The sequence below is a fragment of the Mytilus trossulus genome, chromosome 1 (genome assembly GCF_036588685.1).
Source record: "Mytilus trossulus isolate FHL-02 chromosome 1, PNRI_Mtr1.1.1.hap1, whole genome shotgun sequence".
Classification (NCBI taxonomy): Eukaryota; Metazoa; Mollusca; class Bivalvia; order Mytilida; family Mytilidae; genus Mytilus; species Mytilus trossulus.
In genome coordinates this window covers 13,994,942-14,022,584 of record NC_086373.1, presented here as the reverse complement: position 1 = coordinate 14,022,584, position 27,643 = coordinate 13,994,942, and the positions used below count along the sequence as shown (strand labels likewise).

At 32.4% G+C, this 27,643-nt stretch overlaps 2 protein-coding genes across 2 annotated transcripts; one reads left to right on the top strand and one right to left on the bottom strand.

Annotated features, from left to right (window-relative positions):
- Nucleotides 1–1,761: 1,761 nt before the first annotated feature.
- LOC134715884 (uncharacterized) lies at nucleotides 1,762–14,220 on the top strand. Its single transcript, XM_063578423.1, has 9 exons — nucleotides 1,762–1,951; nucleotides 2,662–2,887; nucleotides 3,710–4,017; nucleotides 6,227–6,361; nucleotides 6,802–6,900; nucleotides 7,447–7,667; nucleotides 8,860–10,035; nucleotides 12,099–12,357; nucleotides 13,525–14,220. Exons 1-9 carry the CDS (start codon nucleotides 1,790–1,792, stop codon nucleotides 14,044–14,046), a joined length of 3,108 nt encoding a protein of 1,035 aa, XP_063434493.1. The 5' UTR covers nucleotides 1,762–1,789; the 3' UTR covers nucleotides 14,047–14,220.
- An 8,002-nt stretch (nucleotides 14,221–22,222) lies between these two features.
- LOC134715878 (uncharacterized) lies at nucleotides 22,223–25,427 on the bottom strand. The gene is made up of 2 exons (XM_063578409.1): nucleotides 25,268–25,427; nucleotides 22,223–23,590 (listed from the first exon to the last, which is right to left on the bottom strand). The coding sequence occupies exon 2, from the start codon at nucleotides 23,588–23,590 to the stop codon at nucleotides 22,283–22,285; it is 1,308 nt and encodes a 435-aa protein (XP_063434479.1). The 5' UTR covers nucleotides 25,268–25,427; the 3' UTR covers nucleotides 22,223–22,282.
- Between the last annotated feature and the right edge of the window lie 2,216 nt (nucleotides 25,428–27,643).

Here is a 27,643-nt window from a genome sequence, read left to right as displayed (position 1 = left end):
CCGCTCAAGGTCCCCACTAGGTCCAGGGCAGAGCCCTGGTAGGGGGTTCAGGGGGGCCTTCGCCCCCCGACGGAAAACGGTTTTAAGCATTTTAGCTGTATAATTTTATGTTCAAAAATATTAAATTTACTAGTTATTTATTCATGATAATTATTATATACATGATGAAAAGTTCGAATAATTATGAGTAATCTGACTAGTGAATTAGGTAAAGCAGAACAATCGGAAATATGGATAAAAAAACTCACATTATGCACTGCCCAGCGTAGATCCATTTAATGAAGCAATACACTCCGTTTGGTATTTTCATATCTATTCCGTTCTGATTGATGTATACATATAACTTAATTAATAGTAAATATTGTGACGATCCTTCATTAAAGAAAATAGGAATCCACGTAAACACTAATATTTCTATATAATAAAACGATCCGTTTGGCTGGAAAAAAATCATTAATCTTTTTTTAATTCTTATAAACCTACACCCTAGCCACACAAACACATACACACAGTTCTGTTCTGTTCATACCATCGTAACAAAATTCAAGAAATGCATATTTCTTTACTAGTATCCTCTACTGTAAAATCCCTACCTGGTTAGGAATTTGGACAATATTTTTTTACAATAAATACATACAACAGGGAGCTAGGTCCTGTAAAAGGTGTCGTCCAGAACGAAGGTCTTGAAATTTGAAAATGCATGTGCATTTGAAAATGAAGGATTATTGGAAAAGAGCAGAAATTCTGCCAACTACGAACTACCCAAAGAGTGGCATTCTCTCTACAACTAGGCATCGGATTTAATGTCCCCATTTTTGACCTAACGTGACTGCGTATGTATACATCCTCCACAGCCAAACGGACAACCAACATTGGCAAGTCGGGTGAAGGCAAAATGGAAAGCTAGTTGAAAACTAACAACTAATTAAAGTAAAACACTCATGTGTCTAAGTTGAGTTTGATTCAAGTTTTTGTTGATAGAAGTGAAATGATCTGAACCAACTAATAGATATAGGAAGATGTGGTGTGAGTGTCAATGAGACAACTCTCCATCCAAATAACAATTTAAAAATTAAACCATTATAGGTTAAAGTACGGCCTTCAACACGGAGCCTTGGCTCAAACCGAACAACAAGCTATAAAGGGCCCCAAAATTACTAGTGTAAAACCATTCAAACGGGAAAACCAACGGTATAAGTTCTAGTTTATAGATTCTATATAAGGTAAAATCATAATAACATTCATTTCTATCCAACATTCCATTCACTAAAAACGAGAGACTAGTGTGCACTTGACATTCGATAATCAAAGAGTTTTGACAACTTAACTGGCGTTCATCTACAGATAACGTTGTTTATCATTTTTTATTTTTTGGATAAAAAAATATTTGTGAAAAATTATGTGTAGGCATGTGCCTAAAGTGCCTAACGGCAGCTACGCCCCTGCCTTCCTTCGACAGGAAAACGGACAATCAAGAACATTAAGAGTGGAGTCGAACGCACCTGTAACGTGCGGGGTTTGGCTAAAAAATATGTTGACTCGCAACTGACATGTAAACTATACAGTTTAAAAACAAAAATAAAATGTGTTATACTAAAATTTGTTAAGTATGTATTTTATTGATATATACTTATTGAAAAGTGAAATAAAAGTTAAACAATCCGCCGACATACCGGATACCTCATAGTCAAACCAAGGAGGTTATATATTAATAACCTCCTTGGTCAAACCAATCAAGTTCGACCCAATCAATACACGGGGAGACAACTTACAAAATAAACGAAGAAACATGGCAAATTTGGATGACGACGAAATAGACAAACTTAAATTGCCCGCAGCTGTGAAACTTGCCAAGCAAAGACAAATAGATATAACTGGTTTAAGAGATCTGGAAGAAATAAAATGCGAGCTGAAGAAATACTTGCTGACAGATCGGAGAAACCGAGAAAATGTAAATTATTTCCTTCTTGGTCTACTTTCGTTTTGTCATTCACAATAAAGAAAATCCCCAATAAACAAACAAACTACTGTGGATTTTTTTTTATTCACACGATATTAATAGTAGGGAAAGGATGATCTAAACAGAGACATATACATTAGTAAATAAAATCTAAAAGATAAATAATAAGTATACATGGTGTAGCGGATTAGGCCATGGAAAATTAACTGTTGGTTTCCCCTAACATGGGAAAATTTTAAAGACCCGGCAGGTAGAACTATAACTTTGCATATCATATTTCCTACACTTAAAGTTGTCTCTGCAAAAATATATATTTTTTTTTTTTTTTTTAACAGAAAAATTTAATGACCCGTCGGTAAAATAATGACCCGGTCGGGTTAGGGGAAACCATCAATTATTTTTCCATGGCCTTAATAGCCTGCTTTAAATTTTCATTAAACAAATTAAATTTGTCAAAGTCAGAAAATTGCTCCAATAGACTCATTGTATAAATAACATGAAATTAAAAAAAACTTGCCTACCTACCTATCCTTACTTTTTTTTAGATGTAAATGGAACCACACATACTAATTTAATTGGCTTAAGCAAACGATTGGTTGATTGATTGTTGGTTGCTTAAAGTCCAGTGGCAAATATTTCATGCATGTTCAGGACGACCTAAGCAAATGAAAAGCCTTATATCAGAATATTGATATTTACAGGTGATACAAGAATTAATGGTAGCAGCAGAAGAAGATTCTAAAGTGAGACATGAACTCATGGAAATATATGAGAAAACTATTAAAAGTTTAGACTTCTATTCTCATGAAGATCCACTAATCAGAAGTGTTAGCAAAGGATATAAAAACATTAATGTTTTAAAAATGCTGTTAAAACAGAAGGGAAAACTGGATGGCAAAATATCAAGATGTCCAGTATTAGTTTTAGGTATACTTATTAATATTATTTGTAGTTTGTTGGCTTTAGCATGGATAAATTGTCTAAAATTATGAAGTACAAATTTAAATGATTTGAACTTTTTAATGTTTTTGATTAAAATCCCTTGGATTAATAGAAAGGGTATGTTAGATGTTTAAATTAAAGATAAAACAATACACAACTGTCAACATACATTTACATGTACAGTGTAACCTGCCTAATCAGACACCTGAGTATTCCAACATCCTGCTTTAACAGACACATTTCATGGTCCCAAAATGAGCCTATCCTTGCAGAAAAAAACTGAGTATTCCAACATCCTGTTTAATCCAACATTTTTTCAGGCCCCCAGGCCCCAGTGGGTCATGCAGATAAGGCAGGTTACACTGTATTTTAATGATAAATGTGTTATTAAAAAAATGTCCCCTTGCATTTATGATGACCAGCTGATGCTTATATGTACATTATACCTTGAAGGATTTTTTTCTTTGCAAGACGTTTTTAGCAATCTATTTAAAACAAAAGAATTGATGCTAATATATTTAAACATATATCAACATTCTAGACTAACATATCATAGAAATCCATTTCAGCATATGTTTTTCAGATTTTTTTGCAGAAAATTACGACAACATAGGTATTGCAAAATTAAACCTTGCACTTAAAATTTTGACATAGTGATTGTATGGATCATTTCCTGAAATTGCAATAATATAAAATTGAGAATGGAAACTGGAATGTTTGTTTTTTCCATCATTAATAACTGCAATATATCTGCAATAATTACCACAGAATTTTACATTAAATTTTTCCATTTTGAACCTTTTGTAGGAGATACAGGAGCTGGGAAGAGTTCTTTTATTAATTTATTATTAGGCCAGGAGGTATTCCCATGCTCTTTATTGAGTAACACCAGTGTTATATGTGAGATCTCATACTCTGAGATGCCCTATGCTACACTTTATCCACACGAGGACGAAGGGGATACAGTCCAACCAGAAAGTATCAGTTCTGAGAGTGAGAGGATGGAAGATTTTGATTTTACAAAACTTTCACAACTAGTACAACAAAGAGATGAAGAGAAGAAAAGATCATCATATCAGAAAGCTGAGATTGGGTTTCCATTGCCTATTTTGAAGGTAATGGCATGTTGTCAATTTGAAAATTAATGGGAGGTTTTATTATGCAAAAAATAAAATATGTTGAATACTTTCTACTACAGCATGTGTGTTATTTACCAATGTTGTGTTTATCTTCTATTATTATCAGTTGTGAAAGATGTGTAGTAGAAAAGTTTGAAATTTGGGATCAAATATGGTATTTACTGCACATACCCATTAATTGTGTTCCAATCATTAGGGCCCCGCCGACTAAGGCGGGTCGCCCTATAGTGATCAGTCTGTCCGTCCGTCCGTCCGTCCGTCCGTCTGTCCGTCTGTCCGTCCGTCTGTCCGTCCGTCCGTAACACTTTCTTGTCCGCTCCATATCTTGAGAACCGTTATGATTTCAAAGTTTATACTTGACATCCATTTTAACCAACACCAGAGGGTGTGTCATGATGTATGTACAACTTCCTAGGTCAAAGGTCAAGGTCAAAAACTTTGGTTTCAGTTGACAACCCTGTGTTCTTTGGTGAAGATCGTGTCCGCTCCATATCTAGATAACCGTTATGATTTTATACTTAATACTTAACATGATTATTAACCAACACCCAAGGGTGTGTCATGATGTATGTAGAACTTCCTAGGTCAAAGGTCAAGGTCAAAAACTTTGGTTTCAGTTGACAACCCCGTGTCCTGTGATGAAGATCGTGTCCGCTCCATATCTAGATAACCGTTATGATTTCTAAGTTTATACTTGTCATCTATTTTAACCACCACCAGAGGGCGTGTCGTGATGTATGTATAACTTCCTAGGTCAAAGGTCAACGTCAAAAAAACTTTGGTTTCAGTTGACAACCCCGTGTTCTGTTGTGAAGATTGTGTCTGCTCTATATCTTGAGAACCTTTATGATTTCAAATATTATACTTGACATCCATTTTAACCAACACCAGAGGGTGTGTCATGATGTATGTACCACTTCATAGGTCAAAGGTCTGTCGGTCTGTCCATCGCTAACAAATTTGATCCACACTATATTTTGAGAGGACAGCTGTTATTATTTCATACTTTATACCTGACAAACATTTTCAACTTAACATATATATTAACCAACACCAGAGAATGTGTCATAATGTATGCATCCTAGGTCAAAGGTCAGTCCGTCGGTCTGTCCATCCGTTCGTTGTTCTTAACAAATTGTGTCCGCTCTACCTCTCGAGAACCGTTATTATTTCATACTTTATACTTGGTGGGTGTTAATATATTGAAGGCATAATTCTAAAAATATGTGACAAATATCAATTGGGCAGCACCTTTAAACATATTGTTCAAACATCAATCCATATATCCAGAAGTCACCTTAGAGTAGTCAACAAGGAGTTCACATCATGCAGTCATATCACTATTATACTATGAAAGTAAGTTGAGAATATTTATCAGTTTTAACTTAAAATCTTAGAATAAAATCGCACATGAGACTATGTAATAACTTCAAATAATGCTTCATATCAGATTATCCATACAACTTATTTACCACACTTTATTGACAGCGGGGCCCACAGAGATGGCTCCCATCTCAATGATATCTAGTTTATTTTAATAGTCAATTATTTTTTACCTAAAAGTTTAAGTATAATACTGAAAATTGAAAGTTAAGAGATTACAAGATTAAAAACACAGCACTTGATGCATTATTAAGAATATTTTCTGATCTGTATATGTTAAATTTCTTGAAATCTTCAGAAAAGTTCTTATTAATTAAAGATATGTCAACAGATATTGTAAGAAAAGTTCTTTTAAAGTGGTACCCAACACTTTCGCCAAACTTAATTTGGCTCGTTTCATTTTCATGAAATTTTGACAAAGTGTTTACTTTGACTCTTTGACAAAAATATAAAATTTTCTAAAAATTTGAACCAACCATTTTATCAGTAAAATTACACTGGTTATATAGCAGTTTGACAAACTCTAATTTTAATAATTGAGAAGCTTAATATTCCCTTTAAAAGAACAAACATTTAGCTGATTTTACAGAGTTATCTCCTTGTAGTGTTAGGTACCACATTAAGTAAAGATATGTTGACAGCTACAAGATTCAATCTATGGTTAAGATTTTCATGTGAATCCAACTTTCCTGAAGCTGTAATCAGTGTGAAATTGTAAAATATGAAAATACAAAGATTAAATTAGCAGTTATAATTGACAACAGGGGAGATAACTGTATAATAAATCAGATTTTATTTTCAGACTGGTTTGATCATTGTGGATAGTCCAGGAGTCGGAGATACCCCAGAAATGACAAAGTTGGTTCTAGACTATATAATGGAAGCTTCAGCTTTTGTTTTTATCATTAACACAATTGATGGAGTACAGATCACAAGAGTGAGTGTCCTTAACTGAAATTATCATAGATGTTAAAAAAAAATATAATTCTTATTTTGTTTGAAATATGTTCAACTTTCTGTCACATCTGTGAAAAAATGAAATGTACAACTTGTTGTAGAAAGTCTGTACCAAGTCTGTTATTAACTGGGTGCTAGGACAATCTAATTAATTCTAAATCTCTACCTTGCACATTTTTTTATGCTTGGTTGCTGTGTGGGAGCACAAATCATGAGAACAATGAGTGTAGATTTAAATTTAATTAGATTGATGCTAGGACAACTGCTTCAAACCTAACTATTCTTTCATAACATACTTGCTAAGGAAAACACATTGGTCTAGTTGATATAACCAAATAGCAGTAACATATATATGGCAATGTAAGAAAATGGGAAGAAAAATAGGATTGAAGAAATTTAAAACTGCTTTTTAAATTTCAGTTGGAAATGTTACTAGCAGAAATTGCTGACAGAGTCATGACAGAAAACAAGTATTATAAACAGGACTGTACTTTGTTTGTATGTAATAAGTGGGACCAGGTAGGTCAAGATAGAACTTTAAACTTTCAAAAATCTTCAAAGATTAAGAACTTATTATGTGAACAGCAATACCTGTCATACTTTCCGATGTGTTTATTGGTGCTAACCTTGACAGTTGACCTACAAATCCATTTCCAGTTTATGATCATCTATACATTTACTTACGGATGAAGTCAAGTATCTTTAACAGTCATAGCATGTTTGTGAAAAATAATAACCTCACAGAACTTTTGTATCAAGATCTGCTTAAAAAGTAAAGAGTTTGTGAACATAACTCTCATTCTATTTACTTGTTTAATCAATAAAATGTTGTTCATTACCATACATTCTTTTTCATATTTAATTTTTCTAAAAATTACATTTTTTTGCTTGTCTTTATGAGGGAAAAGATTATGGTAACAAAAATGTCTGATAACTTAATTTCCTCTGTAAAGGGAACTGAAAAATGATATAGAATGAATTAAGATTAAATTTAACTGTGTACATTGAATGGAATTAAGTTTAGAAGGAGCAAATTATCTCTTCAGTTGATTTTATATTTATTAGGTTCCTATTGATGAAAGAACATCTGTTCACGAAGATGCATTAAAGAAATTAAATAAAGTTTGGATTGGATTTCAGTCATCACATTTGTACACATTATCAACGAAGGAAGCTCTCTGGATCCAGAAGGATGGACTAATTGTTGGAAGATTTGAAAAAATACTGCAGGGAATCATAAATCTTCTACCTCCAAGCAGGGAACAGCTACTGACAACATCTACAGGGTAAGCACTCAGTCAATAGTAAGTATATCAACAGGCTATTATGCATTTAGACATTTATAGGTAAATTAAAATGTAAATTTCCTTGATAATGTTATCACTGGGTCATTAGAACATATGATACATTACCAACATCAACGGGGATGGTACAATCATTAACTAAAGGAGTAGGTCCAGTAAGACCCCTTTTTGGCCCCAAAATATAGCAGTTTTAAAAAATTGTTAAAATGTAAACTTTTTAGTTATCTATTGGACAGTAGAATGCTTCTGCTACATAAATATGGGCTGTTTTGACAATGCAATGTACATATATCGGGTACTAGCACCATACAATCATGCTAAATTACTGAAATCTTCAAAATTCTAGCATTTTAGTTAAATTTTAGATGGTTTTCGTGTAAAACGAAAGTGGCCGCATTCGTGTTCATCCTTAATATTGAAATGTAGGTTGTATTTTATTATAATACATAACATATATAATATAAAATTTGAGGATATACACGAATGCGGCCACTTTTATTTTTGACAAAAACCAAATGAAAAGCGACATTTTTCGGCATATTTGAAAGATTTTTCATATTTGAGGTTGAATCGGATCGCTTTTAATGACTAAATCAGCTTAAAACTTTCACATATACTGATTGATTCAAATGAAATAGACACTTAAGTGTATAAAAAGTGGTCAAAACCTTTCGTCAAATGAACCTGAAATTTGAGGCCAAAATCGGTCCTTACCGGACCTACTCCTTTATCAAGTATTTGTTTTGGAACAGTCATTAATTTTCATAAAATTTTGACATATTTACTTTGACCTATTGACAAAATTATATACATTTTCAAGAGATTTGAGCACACAATGTACAGGAACTATTTTCATAAAATTTTGACATATTTACTTTCAACTATTGATAAAATTATATAAATGTTCAAGAGATTTGAGTGCACAATGTACAGGGAACAATTTTCATTTATAGATGAAAAGCAGTTTGAAAATTTAGGTTTTAATCATTTAGAGGCTTGACTTCACATTAATACGATGTAGTACATGTATGTGAATAAAACGTTCAGCTGCTTCCTAAAGCGTGAACTAAATAACAATTTAGGTAAAGGGAAAGTCAAACATTTTTTTCTGAGAAAACATTCTGTAAGTACTCACGGTACGTTATAAATTCTTTTACATATTTGATTTTTTCAGCAAATTGTTTGATTTCCTGAACAACTGCATGACTTGTATTGAGAACAATATTCAGAAAAGTACAATCAGTGTAGAGGAAGCTGAGAGACAACAATCGGAGGTTAATACTAGGATGAAGGCATTAAAGGCAGAGGTCAACGAATTCTTCGATCATCAAAAATCTGGTCTGAAATCAAATCTAAGTAAGATAGCAGAGTCTTTATCAAAATATTTAAGAACTGAGGATGTCAAGAAGGACTTAGGTAGTTTTAAGGCTACCGATCCTGAATTTTATCAAAAGAATTTCCAGGATGTTTCAGTTATTATAAGGTCAAGAGTGTATGATGGGATATCAAAACATATGAAAACTTGGGAAGAGGAACAAAAACAACTTGAAGATATAGGCAAACAATTATTAAAAAAGTTTAATGAAAAATTTCCAGATTTTGAGGCTCAGTTATTTCGAGTTGAAAAATTATTCCGGAACACTTGGCGAGGTGATGCAGGTGAGGCTGAATCACCAATGGATGAAAAAATTCCTCTCGTACCAGACATTATAACAGATCGTTACACCAACCTCAATCTGGGATTGAAAGTTATTTTGAGTGTTGCATTAACTCCAGTGTTTCTGATTGGTGCTATTGTTAGACTTCCATATTGGGGTTTAAGACATCTTGGTAATGTGATAAAAAATGAAATGTTGCACAGGAGCTTTGAAAAAGGTAATGACAAAGACAAAGTCATTAAAGAATATACACAAAATGTGATCAATAAAATGACGGAGAAGATGGTGATTGATGCCTGTTTTGGGTCACAGTTATCCATCTTGTACCATTATATTGACCACCAGAAACAGAAAGTGATTGAACAGATTGATAGGAAACTTGCCATGCTGAATGAAAGTGCCTTTGATCATTCTGAACCGTTCAATGCTACGTGGCATGCATCAATGGCAACAGTTGAAGTGTTACTCAAGAATGTAGAATATTTCAATATGATGTTTCTTCCCCAAAATCTACATTTCGAGTCATTAGACAGATTTGAAGTGACGGAGGTCCTTTCAGAAGGGGTCCTAACAAAAATAGTTTTAGCAAGAGATACAAAGAAGAATAATGAGCTGATTGCCATAAGGCAAACCCAAATGTCCATTAATATTGATACGATTAAACAGTACCAGAAAGAAGAGAGATACTACAGGTAAGAACAGGGGCCGATCAAGCCATTTTAAAAAGGGGGGTTCCCAACCTAGGACAAAAGGGGGGGGGGGTTGTTCCAACTATATATCCCCATTCAAATGCATTGATCGTCAAAAAAAAGGGGGGGAGGGTTCCAACCCCTGGAACCCTCCCCTTGGATCTGCCACTGTAAGAATAATAATAACATTTATTCAAAGGTAAAGGCAATATTTACAAATACATAACACAACCTTAAAATATAGCAAAAGGTATCTCTAATGCCTTAACCCAAGGATGACCCACCAAAGCAAACAAGCTTATTTCCAATAGGGTCCTTATATAGTCTTGAAAATAAAATAAATAATTTATCATTCAAATTAACAGCAATAAACAGTATCCACAAATCACAGTATAAAAAGCAATAAAGAGGGTGGTAAAGGGTTATTTTCGTGCAATATGTTTTGCCATTTTTATTTCATGTGAAGCCATGAAAAAAGTTCAATATTTACCTTGTTTTGTAAATTCAGTAAAAAGATCAACATGCAAGACATTTTTAATTGTTCATTCATCGTGAAATTGAAATTTTACTTCCAGTTCTACTTTGCAGATACTCCCCTGAAGGCCCTTCAATAAAATATAAAGTCTGTATCTGACATTGACCCGAATTTACTCATAAGGTGGTTTTTTCTTCACACTTAAATTATTTTTTTGAATACCTTTTACATAATCTTGCAAACCATTCCAGGTTTTGATAAGAAGGTTATCATGCTGCAGTTTCTTGAAAAGTTTCAGTTCACAACAGATTGTTTTTATATAAAAATTATGAGATGTGGTATATATGCCAACAAGTTAACTATTCGCAAATGTTCAACAGACTAAGATTAAAGCAATTATAAGACAATGTACTGCCTTCAATAATGAGAAAAACTTGTAGCTTGAAAGTCAGCAATGTGTTGTATAAATATTTATTAAAATTATTCTGTATGAAAAAATTGTTGTGGACCTTACTCAGTCAAATCTATTAGAATTTTAAAGATTTTCAGATAATTGTCACTAATTTTATCATTTTTATTATCAAGTTCCTGACTTTGGACAGGTGCAAACAAATGCAGCAGATTTACACGTTTTAATAGGTTCCAACCTTCACCCTTACCTGAAACAACAGTGTAGCATCATAACATAGAAAGACATACCATAGAAAGACAATTGAAATGGCTTAACTCAATCAAAAGAGATTATCTTTAAGATGGTATGGGAGTCTAAAATAAAAATGATAGAATTTGTTCATACTTTGCCAAAATGTTGTATCTATTGATACATGTTAAAAAATATTATAAAAATGATAGGTCACCGTGCATTTTTTCAAGCTACGGGTCGTGACAAAATGACACATTTTGTATGGATTATACAGGAAAAAACACCATTTTGTGAATAGAAACTAAACGAAATGATAGAATTGTAAAATAAATTAGGAAAATATAGCTTTCAAACAATGCTTTGAGAATATCAAAAGAAAAGATAGGGTCACCGTACGTTTTTCCCGGCTAAAATACAAAGTAGGAAAATTCCATGAACAATCCAACAGAAAATGCACTGTTTTAGAGTTACCTCCCCTTAAAATGACAATTTCAAAATTTAAAAAAACAACCAAAAATAATCTACACTTGTACATATATTTATATTTATAAGTTATATTCTTATAAATTGGATCTTTTAAATGTAAAAAGACATGAAATATCTGCATTCTTGCATTAAATTTTGCTAATTTGATAGAAAATATGGACCTTAGATTCTCTGTGTTTAACAATCCAAGATGGCGAAAGACACCCATACCACCTTAATAGAGTGTAGTGATTCTGAAAAGTACAAAGAATTAATCTTGGCACAATTATTGCAACCACAGATACTGAGACCAAATCAACAAACACAAGAGAAGCAGGTTTACATGGATGTTTTATTGGAAAGTCTTATTTTCCATTTCAAAATTAAGTGAACTCAATGACCTTTATAAAATCACTTATTGTAAATTCCCTGATTATAGTATAGCATCACATCTAAGAAACCTGATATATTTTTTTATTACAGGAAGACTAATACCAGTAAGCATGATAAGCGTCAAATCATTATTGTGGATACATTTGTTAAGTATAACATGCATGTCTGGCAATGCTTCCCACGTCCTAGACAAAGTCTAAGACAGTTTATCAAAGAGAGACAGTACAAGGAGTATGATGACACTAAATTGAAGTTTTACTACAAAACCCTGAGTCAAGTCACAAAGGGATTAAAATATTTACACGAGAGAGGCCTGGTGCATATTGATTTATGTCAGGATACAATTATGGTATGTATACTGTGAATTCCTTATTATTCGTTGGATACCAATTTTCGTTGGTACAGGTAAACCACAAATTTAAATATTTAAAGAAAAAAAAATTTCCATAGGCTTTCTAGGTGTAATACCACCATTGATTTTCCCCTATTAGTCTTTGTTAAATTTGCACTTTTCAAAAAATTGTGCAGAATTTATCTTTGTTTCAAATAAAGAAATATTTGGCATGAGTAAAGATTTATCCTGTGCAGTTCTATAGAAAAAGTTTCACATAACATTTCATTGCATATAAGAAAATAACCATCATTGGAAGTTAACCAATCAAATTTCTCCCCTAATTCTAACTGTGTACAAGGTTTAGTCACCATGTAACCTCAAGATTACAAAATTTTCTATAGAAATCACAAATAAAAAATAATGGTGTTTTGAAATACCCAAGACATATGTTTATGACACAGAAATAGTTTTACTGCAATAAAATGTAGGATTAATTACCTACAACGGTCAAATTCAAGGGAATATTTTTTTAGACCTACTTTCGTATGCAACCGGATGTGACGTACCATGATTTGGTGGTATTACACCTCTATGCAAAGATTGACAAATACAAATCCATGCAATTGAATATCCATAAAAATGTAAGTTTCCTCAATCAACAAAAATTGATCCACAGTATGTATTATGAGAAAAACAAAATAAATAAAATAGTATTCATCAGAAGTTCAAAACTGAAACAATTAGTCGAAGGAAAGCAAGAAAGAAAACAATTATGGAATATGTTGTATGAGTGAGAAGGAAACATTGATGTGTTATTTTGTATTATTTCTGAACTTCAGAAACTTTTCAATAAACAACCTTTGAGTTAGATGCATTTCCGTCATAAACTTTGGTTTGAGTGAACATCATTTGTGAATTTAGGGGTATCATCAATTCGGTTTCCATGTTGAACGAGTTGTTAGAAAAAATAAATATAAAATTATTCAGCAAATTAAATTCTTATAAATGACAATCAGTACTGCCACCATTAAGGCTTTTTAGCAAGGCAATAATTGGTTTGTGTCTTGAGTATTAAGTAGGCAGGAAAGAGACAAATTTTTTTTTCGGTGATTCATTTATTACTGCTGGTGTATACAATAAAGTGAAAAAAGTTTGATGTGAATGTAATTTTTTAATTTTCAGATTGACAAGGACTGTAAAGTTGTTCTGGTGAACATAACCTGTCCCACATTGTTAGACAAATCCTGGTTCAGTCCAGACATAACCAGTGTGGCAGACTATGTCCACTTCTCTGCTGATATCATGACACACACAGACATGACCGTCTATGAGAAGAAACATGATATATACAGTCTTGGTATTCTGATGTGGGAACTATGGAGTCAAGAGAATGCATTTAGTAGACAGATCCAGCAGCATAGCATTACAAATCTTAGGCATTTCTCAGAATATCTGAAAAGTGTTGATATACAGAGTTGTCTCCCCACAGTGTCCAAAGATGAGAGTATCACATCATTGGTTAAGACATGGTGTGATGTTATGTCACATTGTCTTGAACTTAAAGATGAATTAACTGCTGTTAAGTGGTTAGATAGCTTTGCTTATGAACTTGAATGTTCAGATTTTTCTAAATCTTACACAGGAATAGACAATTTAGAGATTTCTCCACAGATTTATAGCAGAACTTTCCATGCAGCTATGTGATTTTAAGTTTTGACCTGGTTTTTTTTCTTTAAAATACACCATACCATTTTTTATACGAATTTCCAGATAAGCTATGAATTAACCCATAATTTACTATGCAATGAACAAAAATTATAAACACCATTTTAAAAGTACAATGGTATGGATTCATATTGTTGGTTAATATAGATACATTTTGTACCGACCGTGCAAGGGCTGTATAGCCAGTCAAGGTCTTTAAAAACTTCCATTTGTATACATTTTGTATTAACAAATAACTTTTTTCATATTAATCTTTCTAATGTTCTAAACACTGCAATGCAAAGAATTAGTTATACATCTTGGTATTCCTACCATCATGATGATTAGTCAAAGAATATTGACATTTTATCTCCCTTTGTTTTACTTTTAAATTGTTCTCCCTAGGGCCTTATGGTGCTATGTTGCTATTGGAAAATAGTAATTTGGATGTAACATGTCTTCTGATTGGCTCATTGTTTATCAGCTCATAGTCATAATTTTGTCATGTGATGTAATCAACATTTACTCATAAAAATGGAATTTAGAATTAAGTTATATGGAATGACTGTATTCTTTTTTCTGTCTATTCAAAACAATCTTAAAAGTGTGGTATTCACAATAACCTTCTACACAAATTGTTCAGTGTGCACCATGTTTTTCATGTTTTTTCTTCATAAACGTAAAAAAATATAAGTCATTCCTTGAAGAATTTTTTATTAATGTGGTGCATAATTATTTCAGGGATTCTTATTTTAAATCCAATGATGGTATTTGAAAATACTGTTGGGGAAACTAAGGTATTTAAGACTAAACATATTTAGTGTTATACAAAAAATAATTGAATACAATATTGAAACAAGAGCCCTTCATAGTATTGACACATGGACTGCTTTTCTGATTCCTTTACAGAACAGAATATTGTAAATTCAGAAACTATTGCTTGTGTTCATTTTATTTGATTTTTGAAGAATGGACAAAAATGTGAGATTAATTATTTCCATTTCATAAAACATCTGAATACAGTTACATGTATGACAAATCTAAATGTAAATTTTTATTATTGTGATACTTACCTAGTCGCCTTATTTGCATTCATATAAACTTTGCAACAATTTCTGAGTTTATAGAAGTTATATAATGTTAAAATGGTCCTTCTAGTGCTTTCATTTCACATCACTTTTAATGTTCTGCAGTATATTTTTAAAACTATATGAGATTAATCAATATTTTTGCTAGGGGCTGTTTAAACTTGCAGGTAGGTGAGTTTTTTTTGGTCTGTGTTGAAGGCCTCTCTGTGTTTTGAGATGAAGAACAGCAATAACAGTGCTGTTCTCTTGCTTTATGTGCCATTTTTTGTTGTGCATTTACCGGTTTTGTGTCATTATTTATAACCCATTTCCTTTGTTTTTTTGTTTTATTACGAACTAGTGCTTATAAGGTTTTAGGTTTGCTAATATGTGTTCTTAATCTCCTATTATATACAGTATATGTTAATATACATGTAGACAGTATATTTTTTACAATCAGTTTTTAATTGTTAATGATTTAGGTAAATTTCCATTGATGACTTTTTCATATGGTGTATCTTAGTATCTTTATACTTAAGGAGTTTTTGTTGTAAAACTGCCATGGTGCCACAATTTTAGCATTATATACAGTATTCATGTTTAATTAATTCAGTAATATTTGAAAATTTAAATATCTCCCAGTAACATATTACATTTACCTGGTAGTGGAAAACAGTAGTCAGTTAATTATTAAGAAATTGATTTGGTTTATTTATTGAAATGCATTACAGGGGACATAGAAATGTTGTCCTACAGTCTTGTAAGCACAAAAATACTGAACTTGGAGGAAAATCAATTTGGAAAGTCCATAATCACATGGCAAAATGAAATAACAAAATGCATCAAAAACGAATGGACAAGAACTGTTATATTCCTGACTTGGTACAGGCATTTTCAAATGCTGAAAATGGTGGATTAAACCTGGTTCTATAGCGCTAACCCTCTCACTTTAATGACAGGCTCATCAAATTCCGCTATATTTACATTGATGCGTTAAATATACAGACACAATAAATAAAATAGTCAAAATATGGGTACATCAGTCATCATAGTATAACAATTTTAAAAGGAACAATTTAACAGAACACAAAAACATCTACTATCCTAAGGGTCTCAGAAATATCAATTAATTGCATCATTAGTGCTCTTACTTGTATAATTCTTGCCAGATTTGATCATACGTATATCAAAGGTTTAAATCATCAATGTCTTGGACAAATACAAAATCAGAGCCAATCAACAATTTATAAAAGATTCATGCTACTTGAAAATATTAATCATATCATTCATATGGAAAGTTGCATTTTAAGTGCTTTCAAAAATACATTTCTTTAAAATGGAAATAAAAAACTCTACAATTTTTTTAGTTATTGCCCCTGGATAGATAAAATATGTTCTTTTATTTAAACATGAATTGTGAATTTAATTTGCCAAATAGTGTTTACATATATCTGGGCTAAAAAGGATAGGATCCTTCCATATGAGCCCCACAACGATCTTACAGGTATATCCTTGTTATGATCATGACTAAATCCTTAATCAGTAAAATTGGGCAAATGATACTAATAGGTTGAGTGCTTTTCCTGCCCTTGTTTCGGTTTGTATATAATTTATGTATGTTTTATTAATATATGTATATTTTTGCCTTATGTCGATTTTTGTTTTGACTGTTGTAAGGGTTGATGCCTAATTGACATATAACTCATGTTTCCATTTATTAGCTCTACTGGTTCAAAAGTCCATTTGAGCTACTGCAATTACTTGATGTCCATTGTGATCCAATTTGTTTTTTGACAACACTATTTTGGAAACTATAAAAGATTTGAGGAAAGTTTAAGGATGTACTTAGGTGAGGTTTTGGAATTTGTGTCAAATGTTCATACTCCTTGATCTTTTTCCATACAACATAATGTTAAATATTTTGCCCCACAACACCCAATAAATTTTTCATATAAGACTTAATAGCTCATGAAAGGTCATTTACCAAAAATTTAGAAGATTCTTAATTTTCTTTCTTTTGTTTTGAGACCCAAATAATACCAATGCAAATACAAGGTAAAAGTCTGAGTCAGCATTTTCCCACCATATTTTTAATCTCAAATATCCTCAAAAGGAGGTCCATGACCTATAATTTTTTTTAGCTTATCTTTATCCTTAATTCATGCTCAACCAGCTTATAGTATCAAATTTATTTTCATAATTTCTTAATTTTAACCTAACCTCACCTAAGTACATCCTTAACAGCAAAACTTTTTATCCATAGAAGATCTACAATATAAAAAAGGAGCTCTTTTTGAACCCTTGGATGACTTCTAAATGTACTTAATACCCTTTAATGACGATGATAAGTCATCATTACCTCTTTACACTGACAGCAGTAATTGCAGGCAAGACATAGGGATATTACACCACCCCTTAATATTTTTCTTTACATACCATGTACTGTACATTCCAAAATGTTGTCTTTTGTCATTTGTGATGATTTTAATGTGAAGTTATTAATTTGTTATAAATTTATTTGTATTTTTTTTCTTCATTTTATATATATATATTTTTAATAAAGTTTACACAATAGTTGTTACTTGCAATGCATAAAGCTAATGGTACCTGCAAATCATTGTGTAAATTCGAATTAGATAAAAGTGCTCTACACATTTCTCCATGTAAGTGTTTAGATCTGTAGATTTATACTTCATTTTTGATCTGTGTAGGACTTTTAAATTGATTAACTGATATCATCAAATTTATTTCCTAATGACTCCAAATAAAGGCAGCAGGGGTATACAGCTGTTCAAAAATCATACATGGAGTGATAGAAACAAATCGGGTTTACAAACTGAGGTAAACTCATCTACAGAATGAAAACTACAAAAGAGAAAAAAACCTGAACAACAGCAATACTGAAGTGAAACACAAATAAACACCAATGAAACATACAATAGACTACCTGGTTTGACAGGTAACCCAATCTCCTGCTTAATGACAATTATAAAAATATCTCTAAATTAACATCATTTCATGACAGGAATACAGCACAACTATATACAAGAACACTCAGGACAGAGAAAATCAAAACTATCCAAATGGTATGATGCTGTATTTTTCTGGTTATCCATTAGATCATTGGTCTATTAATTTCTGTGCAGTAACTTTTTATATGATGATAGATGTTTAACTTAAAGGGAAATGGCTATAAAGGATCATATGCATTTATACAAAACATGTTGAGTATGTATAGTTTTGGCCAGCTTAAATAGGTTTCTATTGATAAGAGTTTTTAGTACCAAGTCAATAGATTTTGTTTCCTTCTTATTGTTTTTGAACTCAATTGGAGAAAAAACAAATGAAAATGGCACTTTTGCATGGTGCATTGTTTTGCCTTGTTAATCTCTGTAACCTTCCCAGCATTTCTGGTTTTGTTTGGCTAACTGGTGTTTAAGTCTCCCTGTCATATAGAACGAATAATTTGTGATATTATTATCAATGATACCCTCAACCAGAGACCAAATGATATAGAAGGTATTGCAGATTCATTTATTTACGTGGGTACTAGTTTTCGTGGATTGCGGAAAACTAGCCTTTTGTGGATATTTGATTTCATGGTTTTGCCTAAGTCTGTAAACACCATGATTGAAATAGTTATCAAAGGTACCAGAATTATAATTTAGTACGCTAGACAGGCGTTTCGTCTACATAAAGACTCATTGGTGACGATCAGATCAAAATAGTTATTAAGCCATACCATGTTTGTGGCATTTTGGTCTCATTGGCAATCATACCACATCTTTTTTATAAGTACAAAGTATTCGCGGGATAAGAAAATCATTAGTATTTTTTCCAAAAACTCCAAGTTTTGTAACAGAAAATTTATGAAAATGACCATATTATTGATATTCATGTCAACATCGAAGTGCTGACTACTGGGCTGGTGATACCCTCGGGGATGAAATTGGTAGTTATCAAAAGTATCAGGATTATAATTTAGTTCGCCAGACGAGCTTTTCGTCTACATTAGACTCATAAGTGACGCTCATATCAAAATAGTTATAAAGCAAAACACGTACAAGGTTGAAGAGCATTGTGGATCCAAAATTCCAAAAAAATGTGCAAAATACGGGTAAGATAATCTAAGGATGAAAAATTGTAATTAGTTGAACATTAAAATAGGTGTTTCACCTATACCCACGAAAACCAATCGTAATTAGTTGAACATTAAAATAGGTGTTGCACCTATACCCACGAGAACCACGAAAAATTGGTCTCCAACAAATGAAAATGAATCCACAGTTAGCAACTAAACATCCCTGTACGATCTTCACTAATGAGAAAACCCTAAACTGCATAGCAAGCAACAAAAAGTATGCTTTATATGACCCGGGGATGTAAAACTATGAAACATTTAAGAAGAAAACATACGGACTGAATTATATACTCGGATATAGAGAAAAAAATCGTTTATTGTAGTCATCAACTAACGCCAATCATTAGTTAACAATATCCTGTCTTGGAATGGACAAACATCATTTGTGACACATATTGTGAGCCCTCAACCGACCCTGTTGTAAAACAAAATGTAAAAATAGTTGCAAATGGCTTGACACATCAAATCGGTAATCAGCACAAAACAAGAATAAACCAAAGCCAAATGGACACAACTTATGATTTAAGAGTAAACTGCGATTACTGAAACCAAATTTTCAACTTATAGTAAATATATTTTTCACACTTGAATAACATTTATTGACTCTGTACTTTAAAAGATCCCGTCAGTATGATATATTTCTATTATGAATTACAATATACGTTGAACCACAAACGTCAAAATCATTCAATAACGTAGTGGAATTAACTATTTGTGGATTCTTATTAATTCTATACATAACTTTTGGACTAGTTTAAATCTCGGTCTATTTCTGAAATTTATTCTTACATACTCTTTTTTTTAACCCTGTATATGTAAATTTTAAAATTGTTTGTATGCACATTGAACGACAAATTTATGTGACGTATAAAATTTTCTGACGTCAGACACTCAAATCAATGAATGTGTTCGTAGATAGTAGATGTGTTTGTGTTCTGTTAAATTGTTCCTTTTGAAATTGTTATACGATGATGACTGATGGACCCATATTTTTTTTTTATTGTGTCTGTTTATCTATCGCATCAATGTAAATATAACAGAATTTGGCGAGATTGTCATGAAAGTGAGAGGGTTAGCGCTATAGAACCAGGTTTAATACACCATTTTCTACATTAGAAAATGCCTGTACCAAGTCAGGAATATGACAGTTCCTGTCCATTCGTTTTTGATGAGTTTTGTTATTTGGTTTTGCCATGTGATAATGGACTTTCCGAACTGATTTCAACGGTATCGTATTTCAATGTTTTTATCGATGACTCATCATGAATTGATTATTTGAACTACAACTCCAACTTGAATTGTCTGATTGGTGTGATTTAAAGCATTATGATATTTCGGTATTGAAGTTAAAAATTCGTTTCTCCGTCTTTTTTTGGAAATCATCTATTATTTCATGTTGTAATTCTTAACTAATTTCCTATCAGTAAAGATACATATTGTTCTTCGTTTATACAAAAAGTCAGTGTAGACACTTATTCCTTCGACCACAGAATCAAAATGAAGGGATTAATGGATATGGGTCTATAAAAAGTGATGATACATATGTGAACAGACTATCGTTTAATGTAACCTCTATATAAGAAATAAATGTTTGAGACATATTGAGACAATCAAACGTTCCAAAAAATCCACCGAATCAGGGCACTCACTTTAGAACAAATGCCCACTTAGTTCAATAAATACTCAGAATTTCGATAAGAGAAGGTGATTTGGTCAAATTGTGAATTTCATTCCTGGCGGCAATAAAAGTTAACGCATAATCCGAAATAAGTGGGTTTTTTTCAGATTTCAAATCTCTTAAATATTGATATATATAAAAGATGATTCCGTCAAATTAAGAAGAACATCAAGGTGACGGGCTCTAGTTAAGATATAAATACACTTCGAGTTTAATGTTAATTTTTTTTTGCTTTTAAGCACACATAGCGGTCCTGGAAAAATCCACGCCAGATACAAAAAAACGATACTACTTTTTTCAATCCTTTTTTTTTTGGTATTGGCAGGTATTTTTAAGGACTTCCCCGTTAAACAAATTGACCTGACGCATTGACGTGCAAATGGTTCTCATTATCTTCCAGTATTACAAAGATGTAAATCTTTGGTTGGTAGGTAATAAGTAAATATATTCTGCGGTATCCTTGACTTACGCATGAACTATATATTTTTCTATCTTTATTAAGTCTAAATTGTTTTACTATTGTCATAAACGAAATACAGTTCGTGACACGACACAATGTGAAAGTTGCAGCAAAATAACAACCTTAAAAAAGCTATACTAATAGAAACCACACAATCTACTCAAACCGAGTTTAGCAAAAACTTGCCCAAAACTTAGAATAAAAAAGAACTTATGAATTCGACGATGTGTAACAAACACCCTGTTATTGTATGACAATTACAGAATAAACACTCTGTTATTACAAGACAAAATCATGCTTGCAGGCAGTAACCGCACAGAGAATGAATGACACTTTGTGCAACACGATTTTTCACAAAAACCAAAAAATACCATTTAAGAAAAAATCAGTATATATTATATAGTGCATTATCCTTAATGCTTTCTAAAACTGTTAGTAGATACCATAAAAACATTCAAAAGGTTCCCGGTTTGTGTTAAAGGGCAAGGATCATTGTTTATTTGAAATAGAGATAAACAATACAAAATATGTGCCTTGTCTTTAGGTTTTTGTTTTGTATGTTTGTGTAGGAATTAATGTAATACATTATCGGTAATCTCAAACAATAGACTGAACTAATTTTAAGTGAACTCAAACTAAGCATTTGAGCAGATGTGAATTTGATGCAATTGATATGTCTAAGATACAATTGGAATAAATCAGCGTGCAAAGTTTTATTCAAGTTCAAACGTTTCAGATTGGATTTGATTAGGTTAAATAGTACTTTCAGTTTAAAACCTAACTAAAGTTTTATATTTCATTTTTTATTAAATCTGTCTTGAAAACATATCTAAATTGTAAGTAATTTATTATGATTTCAGAAGCAACATTTCGTCGAAGCAGTTTTGTTTCTATCCAAACACGTGAATATGATTGAATTTATCATTCCTTAGAACAAGGCGGTTGGCAGCAGCTTTATACGTTGGCTGAGCGTCATTCCAGATGACCCCTGACGCCACATACGGGTAACAGTGATCTTTAACTTCTACTGGGAAGGTATCATACGCTGTATGAGTATCTATTCTGTGGTAAACGGTTCCGCAGTGTGGTCGACAATGCCCTTTGCTTGATGTATGATCGTGAACCGCGTTTACAACAGAATGAGCTTTAGTATTATCTAAATGGTGTCTACTTTTATCAACACTTGCTATAAGAATATTTCGGCCATGGTTCCTAAATTTACCATATCCACTGCATACTTTATTCCAATGTTTGTCATCTCCAAAAACGTCTTTGTAAGCAATAACCAGCCAGTCCCTCCAATAATATTTTTTGGAAAGAGAAATGTACATGTTATTAGCCCAGTCATGATTGTTCATTTTATCCCCTGGATGGTCAAGTGCATATCTGTCTATTTCAGCGTTTGACTGGTCGTGATATTTAGAAGCTATAGTTCTATCGGCATGACTCATTGCAGATCGAACCTGGTCAATCCGAGTTTTCCATTGTTTTGCGTGATAATCTACGTTAGTCGATAAACCTTTTAGTTGAAGGTATGCAAGTTCAAGTTCGGCAGACTTCAACAACAAATTGAGTATTCCTGAACTGAATTCCGAGCATTTTTGGCGATCATAATGTGTATAAGTCATGCAAGGTACTAACAAGCCATCACCAAAGACATGTCCTACGTTCATTACTCCATCATAAAGTTTGATGCCACTATTTTGAAAGTCACTGTCATAGTTGCTTATGAATAGCTTTTTCTCTCCATCAAGCGCATTGGTTGGTGCCTGGTACATTTCTGTATATTTACGATAAACTGCATTAATTTTTTGTTCAATGCCGGAAAACTGAACTTTAACGCTGCTCCATTGTATAAGCTGTTTTACATCAGAAAACTTTCGGTCTAATTGATCGAATCGCGTGTCGACATCTTTATGTAGTTTACGAATAGCCAGTAGTTCTGCTGATGGTCCTTTGGGAATAAAACTAAAAACAAATGATAAAAACGGAGCAACCGCTCCTAGGAAAGGTGCTACTTTGTCTGCTATCTTCACTAAACCAGTCGCAAATGCAGTAGAATTTGAAATGACTGATGCAATGTCCTTGGCTGCATTAAGGCCACTGCTGATGTGGTCAGTAGTTGTCGATCTCCTTTGTTTGACATTTCCAGCTAGTAAACCAGTGATGCACAAGGCAAGAATCAACAGGAGTTTCATCTGTGAATTATAAATTTAATTGATTGATTGATTGATTGACTGATTGATTGACGGAACCGCAAATCACACAAACAGTGTATACCACGACGAGAGTTCGCTGGTAATATTCAAGTTTACTCTTCGAATATAAAGACACTACATGTAAAGCTCACATGAATATGTATACTCAATATTAACAATGTCAACTCTTGAACCAAGTTCCCGGAAATCAAAAACTACCGTACCACTTACGATGCTATTTCACAGACTTAAATTTAGACATATATTGTTTTTATAGTACAATTTAACCATTGCATTGTTTGGGTTTTAGATTTGTTATCTTAATTTGTTTGATGGGGATGGAAATTGGTATGGCTTAAATATTCAAACGTATTTCGTTTCAAATTTGAAGTTCAAGTGCGGCTAACAGGTACGTTACAAGAAAGAAGGATCCAAATAAAGATAACAGTAAGATTAACTATAATAGGACACATGATTTTACATGAACAATTATAACGGAAGGGTTTTGAGGTAAACAAGGACTGCGATGAGGACACCGAAAAGATCATACAAATCAATGTCACCATAACCGAACAATTAAAAATGGAAACAGATTAACTTGTACAAGTAAAATTATAAACATATGTTTTTGTATACCTGTCATTTATACAATAGTTAATCATTTGCAGATACATAAAAAGTAAAATTATAAAAATACTGAACTCCGAGGAAAATTCAAAAAGGAAATTTCCTCATCATATGGCAAAATCGAAAGCTCAAACAAATCAAAGGAATATATAACAACTGTTATATTACTGACTTAGTACCAGCATTTTTCTTATGAAAATAATGGGGGCTTGAACATGGTTTTATAGCTAGCTAAACCTCTCGCTTGTATGAAAGTTGCGCCATTATATTGAGAGCGATGCGTGAACTAAACAGACAGACATGTAAACAGCATTCAACATTGTGTTATAATCTTAATCACTAAAAAAAACAAATATGTAACGAAGAAGCACAAAATGGCATATAGACTAAACATATAAGCAAAAATTAAAGACAAAAATACACACATTTACCATTTTACAATAACACTTAGACGTACAGAGCCACGTCAAATATATAACGCTAAATCATAAAAAGGCGTATAGACAAATCACAAAGCAAACAATGAAAGACAAGCAACAAGCAAGTTTTACAAAAGCACAATAACGGGATGTATAAAGTTAACACAGAGCTACGCTTTATGCATCGAAGTGACACAAAAAGGCAAGCAGACGACAGAGCACACCATCAAAAACGACAGACAAGGATACGAGAATATCACAAACAGTAATGACAGCACGTACAAGTACTTCAAGCAGCTCAATCACAACAAAAACAAACAAATATTTAACAAAGAAGCACAAAAAGGAATATATTAAACCAAACAACCTCGCCCATCGCTTTCCAATTTTTTAATTAATTCCCTTTATATATTCTAATACAGTTTGTTATTTGTTTATTTTGTTTATCATGTACTTGTTTGAGTTGCCCCGCAGATGTATTCTTCATTGCACTAAGGGTATCATTTTGGTTAAGACTAGTTCCAAAAGGGGTGAAATTGTAAGATAGAAGATTGATTGGGTAAAGAGTTTTCTAGGTATTTGTTATTCTAAAAAATTTTCAAAACATTGAATAAAGAAAGTCAATACCTACCTTCAACTTGTTTAATGACACTTCAGTTGTTCCTTTGATGACTTATATCATGTAGTGGGCTAGAATGTAGGTCGAATTCGTTCAAGAGAAAATCGGTGGAATTTCCATATGGCTTTTGTTTTATCAAAGAAATACCAAAAGTTCAGGGTCACTGTTCAAAGTCATGAAGTTCTTATACAACATAATATTTATCATACAGCTACAACAATAAATAAATTGAAAGTTTCTACAACACTTCATTTCATTATTTTGTTCTTCAATTCATTTCAATTTTGTTGTAATGTATGTGTATTTTATCTCATTTCTAAACCTCAAATTACCGTAATCACAAAGAACTCTTACGTCTGTAGTTGTGTCCTTTTTACCGATCTGATAAGTGATGCCATTAGCAACTGATTTTTTCCCCAAATGTTCTTATTGTAAGACCCAGGTAAAGCGGGTATTGAGGGGTCAACAACATGTTAATTCCAGCAACATTCTTCATGTGCCTTTCCCGTGGATCCTGCCTCTAGTGGTTGCCGTTGGTTGCTGACAGTTATAATTATTTTTTTTCTTGTTTGTTTAGTATACAAACAGTTATCAAAGGTGCCAGGATTATAATTTAGTACGCCAGACGCGCTTTTCGTCTACATAAGACTCATCAGTGACTCAGACGCTCATATCAAAATAATTATAAAGCCAAACAAGTACAAAGTTGAAGAACATTGAGGATCCAAAATTCCAAAAAGTTGTGCCAAATACGGCTAAGGTAATCAATGCCTGGAATAAGAAAATCCTTAGTTTTTCGAAAAAATCGGTTTGTAAACAGGAAATTTATAAAAAATATTTACATTATTGATATTCATGTCAACACCGAAGTGTTGACTACTGGGCTGGTGATACCCCCCCCCCCCCCTCTCCCCTCGAGGACGAAACGTCCAGCAGCAGTGGCATCGACCTAATTTTTATGGTTTATGGTTAACGTTAACATTCCATGAATATGTTCATTTTTTCAGACACTATAAACAATTTTTCAAAATATATTCGGTCAGTAGAAAAAACTAAAATCACAAAAATACTGAACTCAGAGGAAAATCAAATCGGAAAGTCCATAATCATATGGCAAAATCAAATGACAAAACACATCAAAAACGAACGGACAAGATCTAGAACTTTCATATTCCTGACTTTTTACAGATATTGAATGACTGAAAGATGTACATGTCCGTTTGGCAGGGTTTGTCTGACCTTTGTACATATATACATGATCATGGTCAACGATAATTTTCAATTTCATGATGTTAGATTATAAGATAATAATTAGAAGTTCAACTATCATCAGTGCATTGAATCATTATAATATGTACATGATTATTCATCTTGTAAAATCCAAATTTGAAAAAATAGTCTATCCGATACTGTGTAAAAATGGATATCTAGTTAGGGATTTTTTTATGATGATGTAGACGTATGTTACTATATGTTGTGTGTATATACATAGATTCATCGTAGCATGTGAGACATACGCTTGCTGTTTTAAATATACCAAAGTCTGATGTAAGAACTCAGAGTGAGAGGGTTGAAGTTGTTACAGTTAATGAATCAAATACTAGGAATAACACCAGAACAGCCTTCACCACGGCAATATGGTGATAGTTATATCGCTATGCATAACATGGCAATATTGGGGTAAATGGAATGTTACTTAATAAAATTATAAAGAATGAACAAGATATAGATATAAGAAGATGAAGTATGAGTGCCAAAGAGAAATATACCCATACAAGTTACGACCATTATAGGTCAAAGAACGGCCTCCAACAAGAGTTATTGGCTCACAACGAACAATAAAGGGTTTATTATTAGCTAGTTGTGAGTGATGTTGTTTGTTGGTCAGACTTGGTAAGTTCCCTTTAAAGAAGAAATTTAGTCTCCCTTTTTTTAAAGAGATAAAACTGCATGATGCTAACAAAAATTAAGGTTTATGTACCCATTTTTGTACGAATTTTTCAAACTTCAATTTTATCAAAACAACAGATATAATGCATAATAGAAAAAGGCCATTTAGTACATATTCCAAGGGGAAACTTTATGCAAAGCATTATTTTTTACTGTTTCTTTGCATTTGATGGAAAAAGAGGACTTTGTGGCAAATAAATCAAGATTTTTATAGAAAATCCACAGCCTTTAATAGAGATTTTTGTTATAAAATTTGAAACATAAATTCCTCACCTGATTTTCTATGATGTGTTTATTTTTTACAAAAAGTTCTAAGCAACCTGTAAATTCCAAAACACCTCGTGCTGAGTCTCTAAAGTCGAGTGCACCCTAAAAGGTGTACTTGATTTTGGCCATATTTATAAATGTTTTAACCAATAACTACATTTATAAACTTGT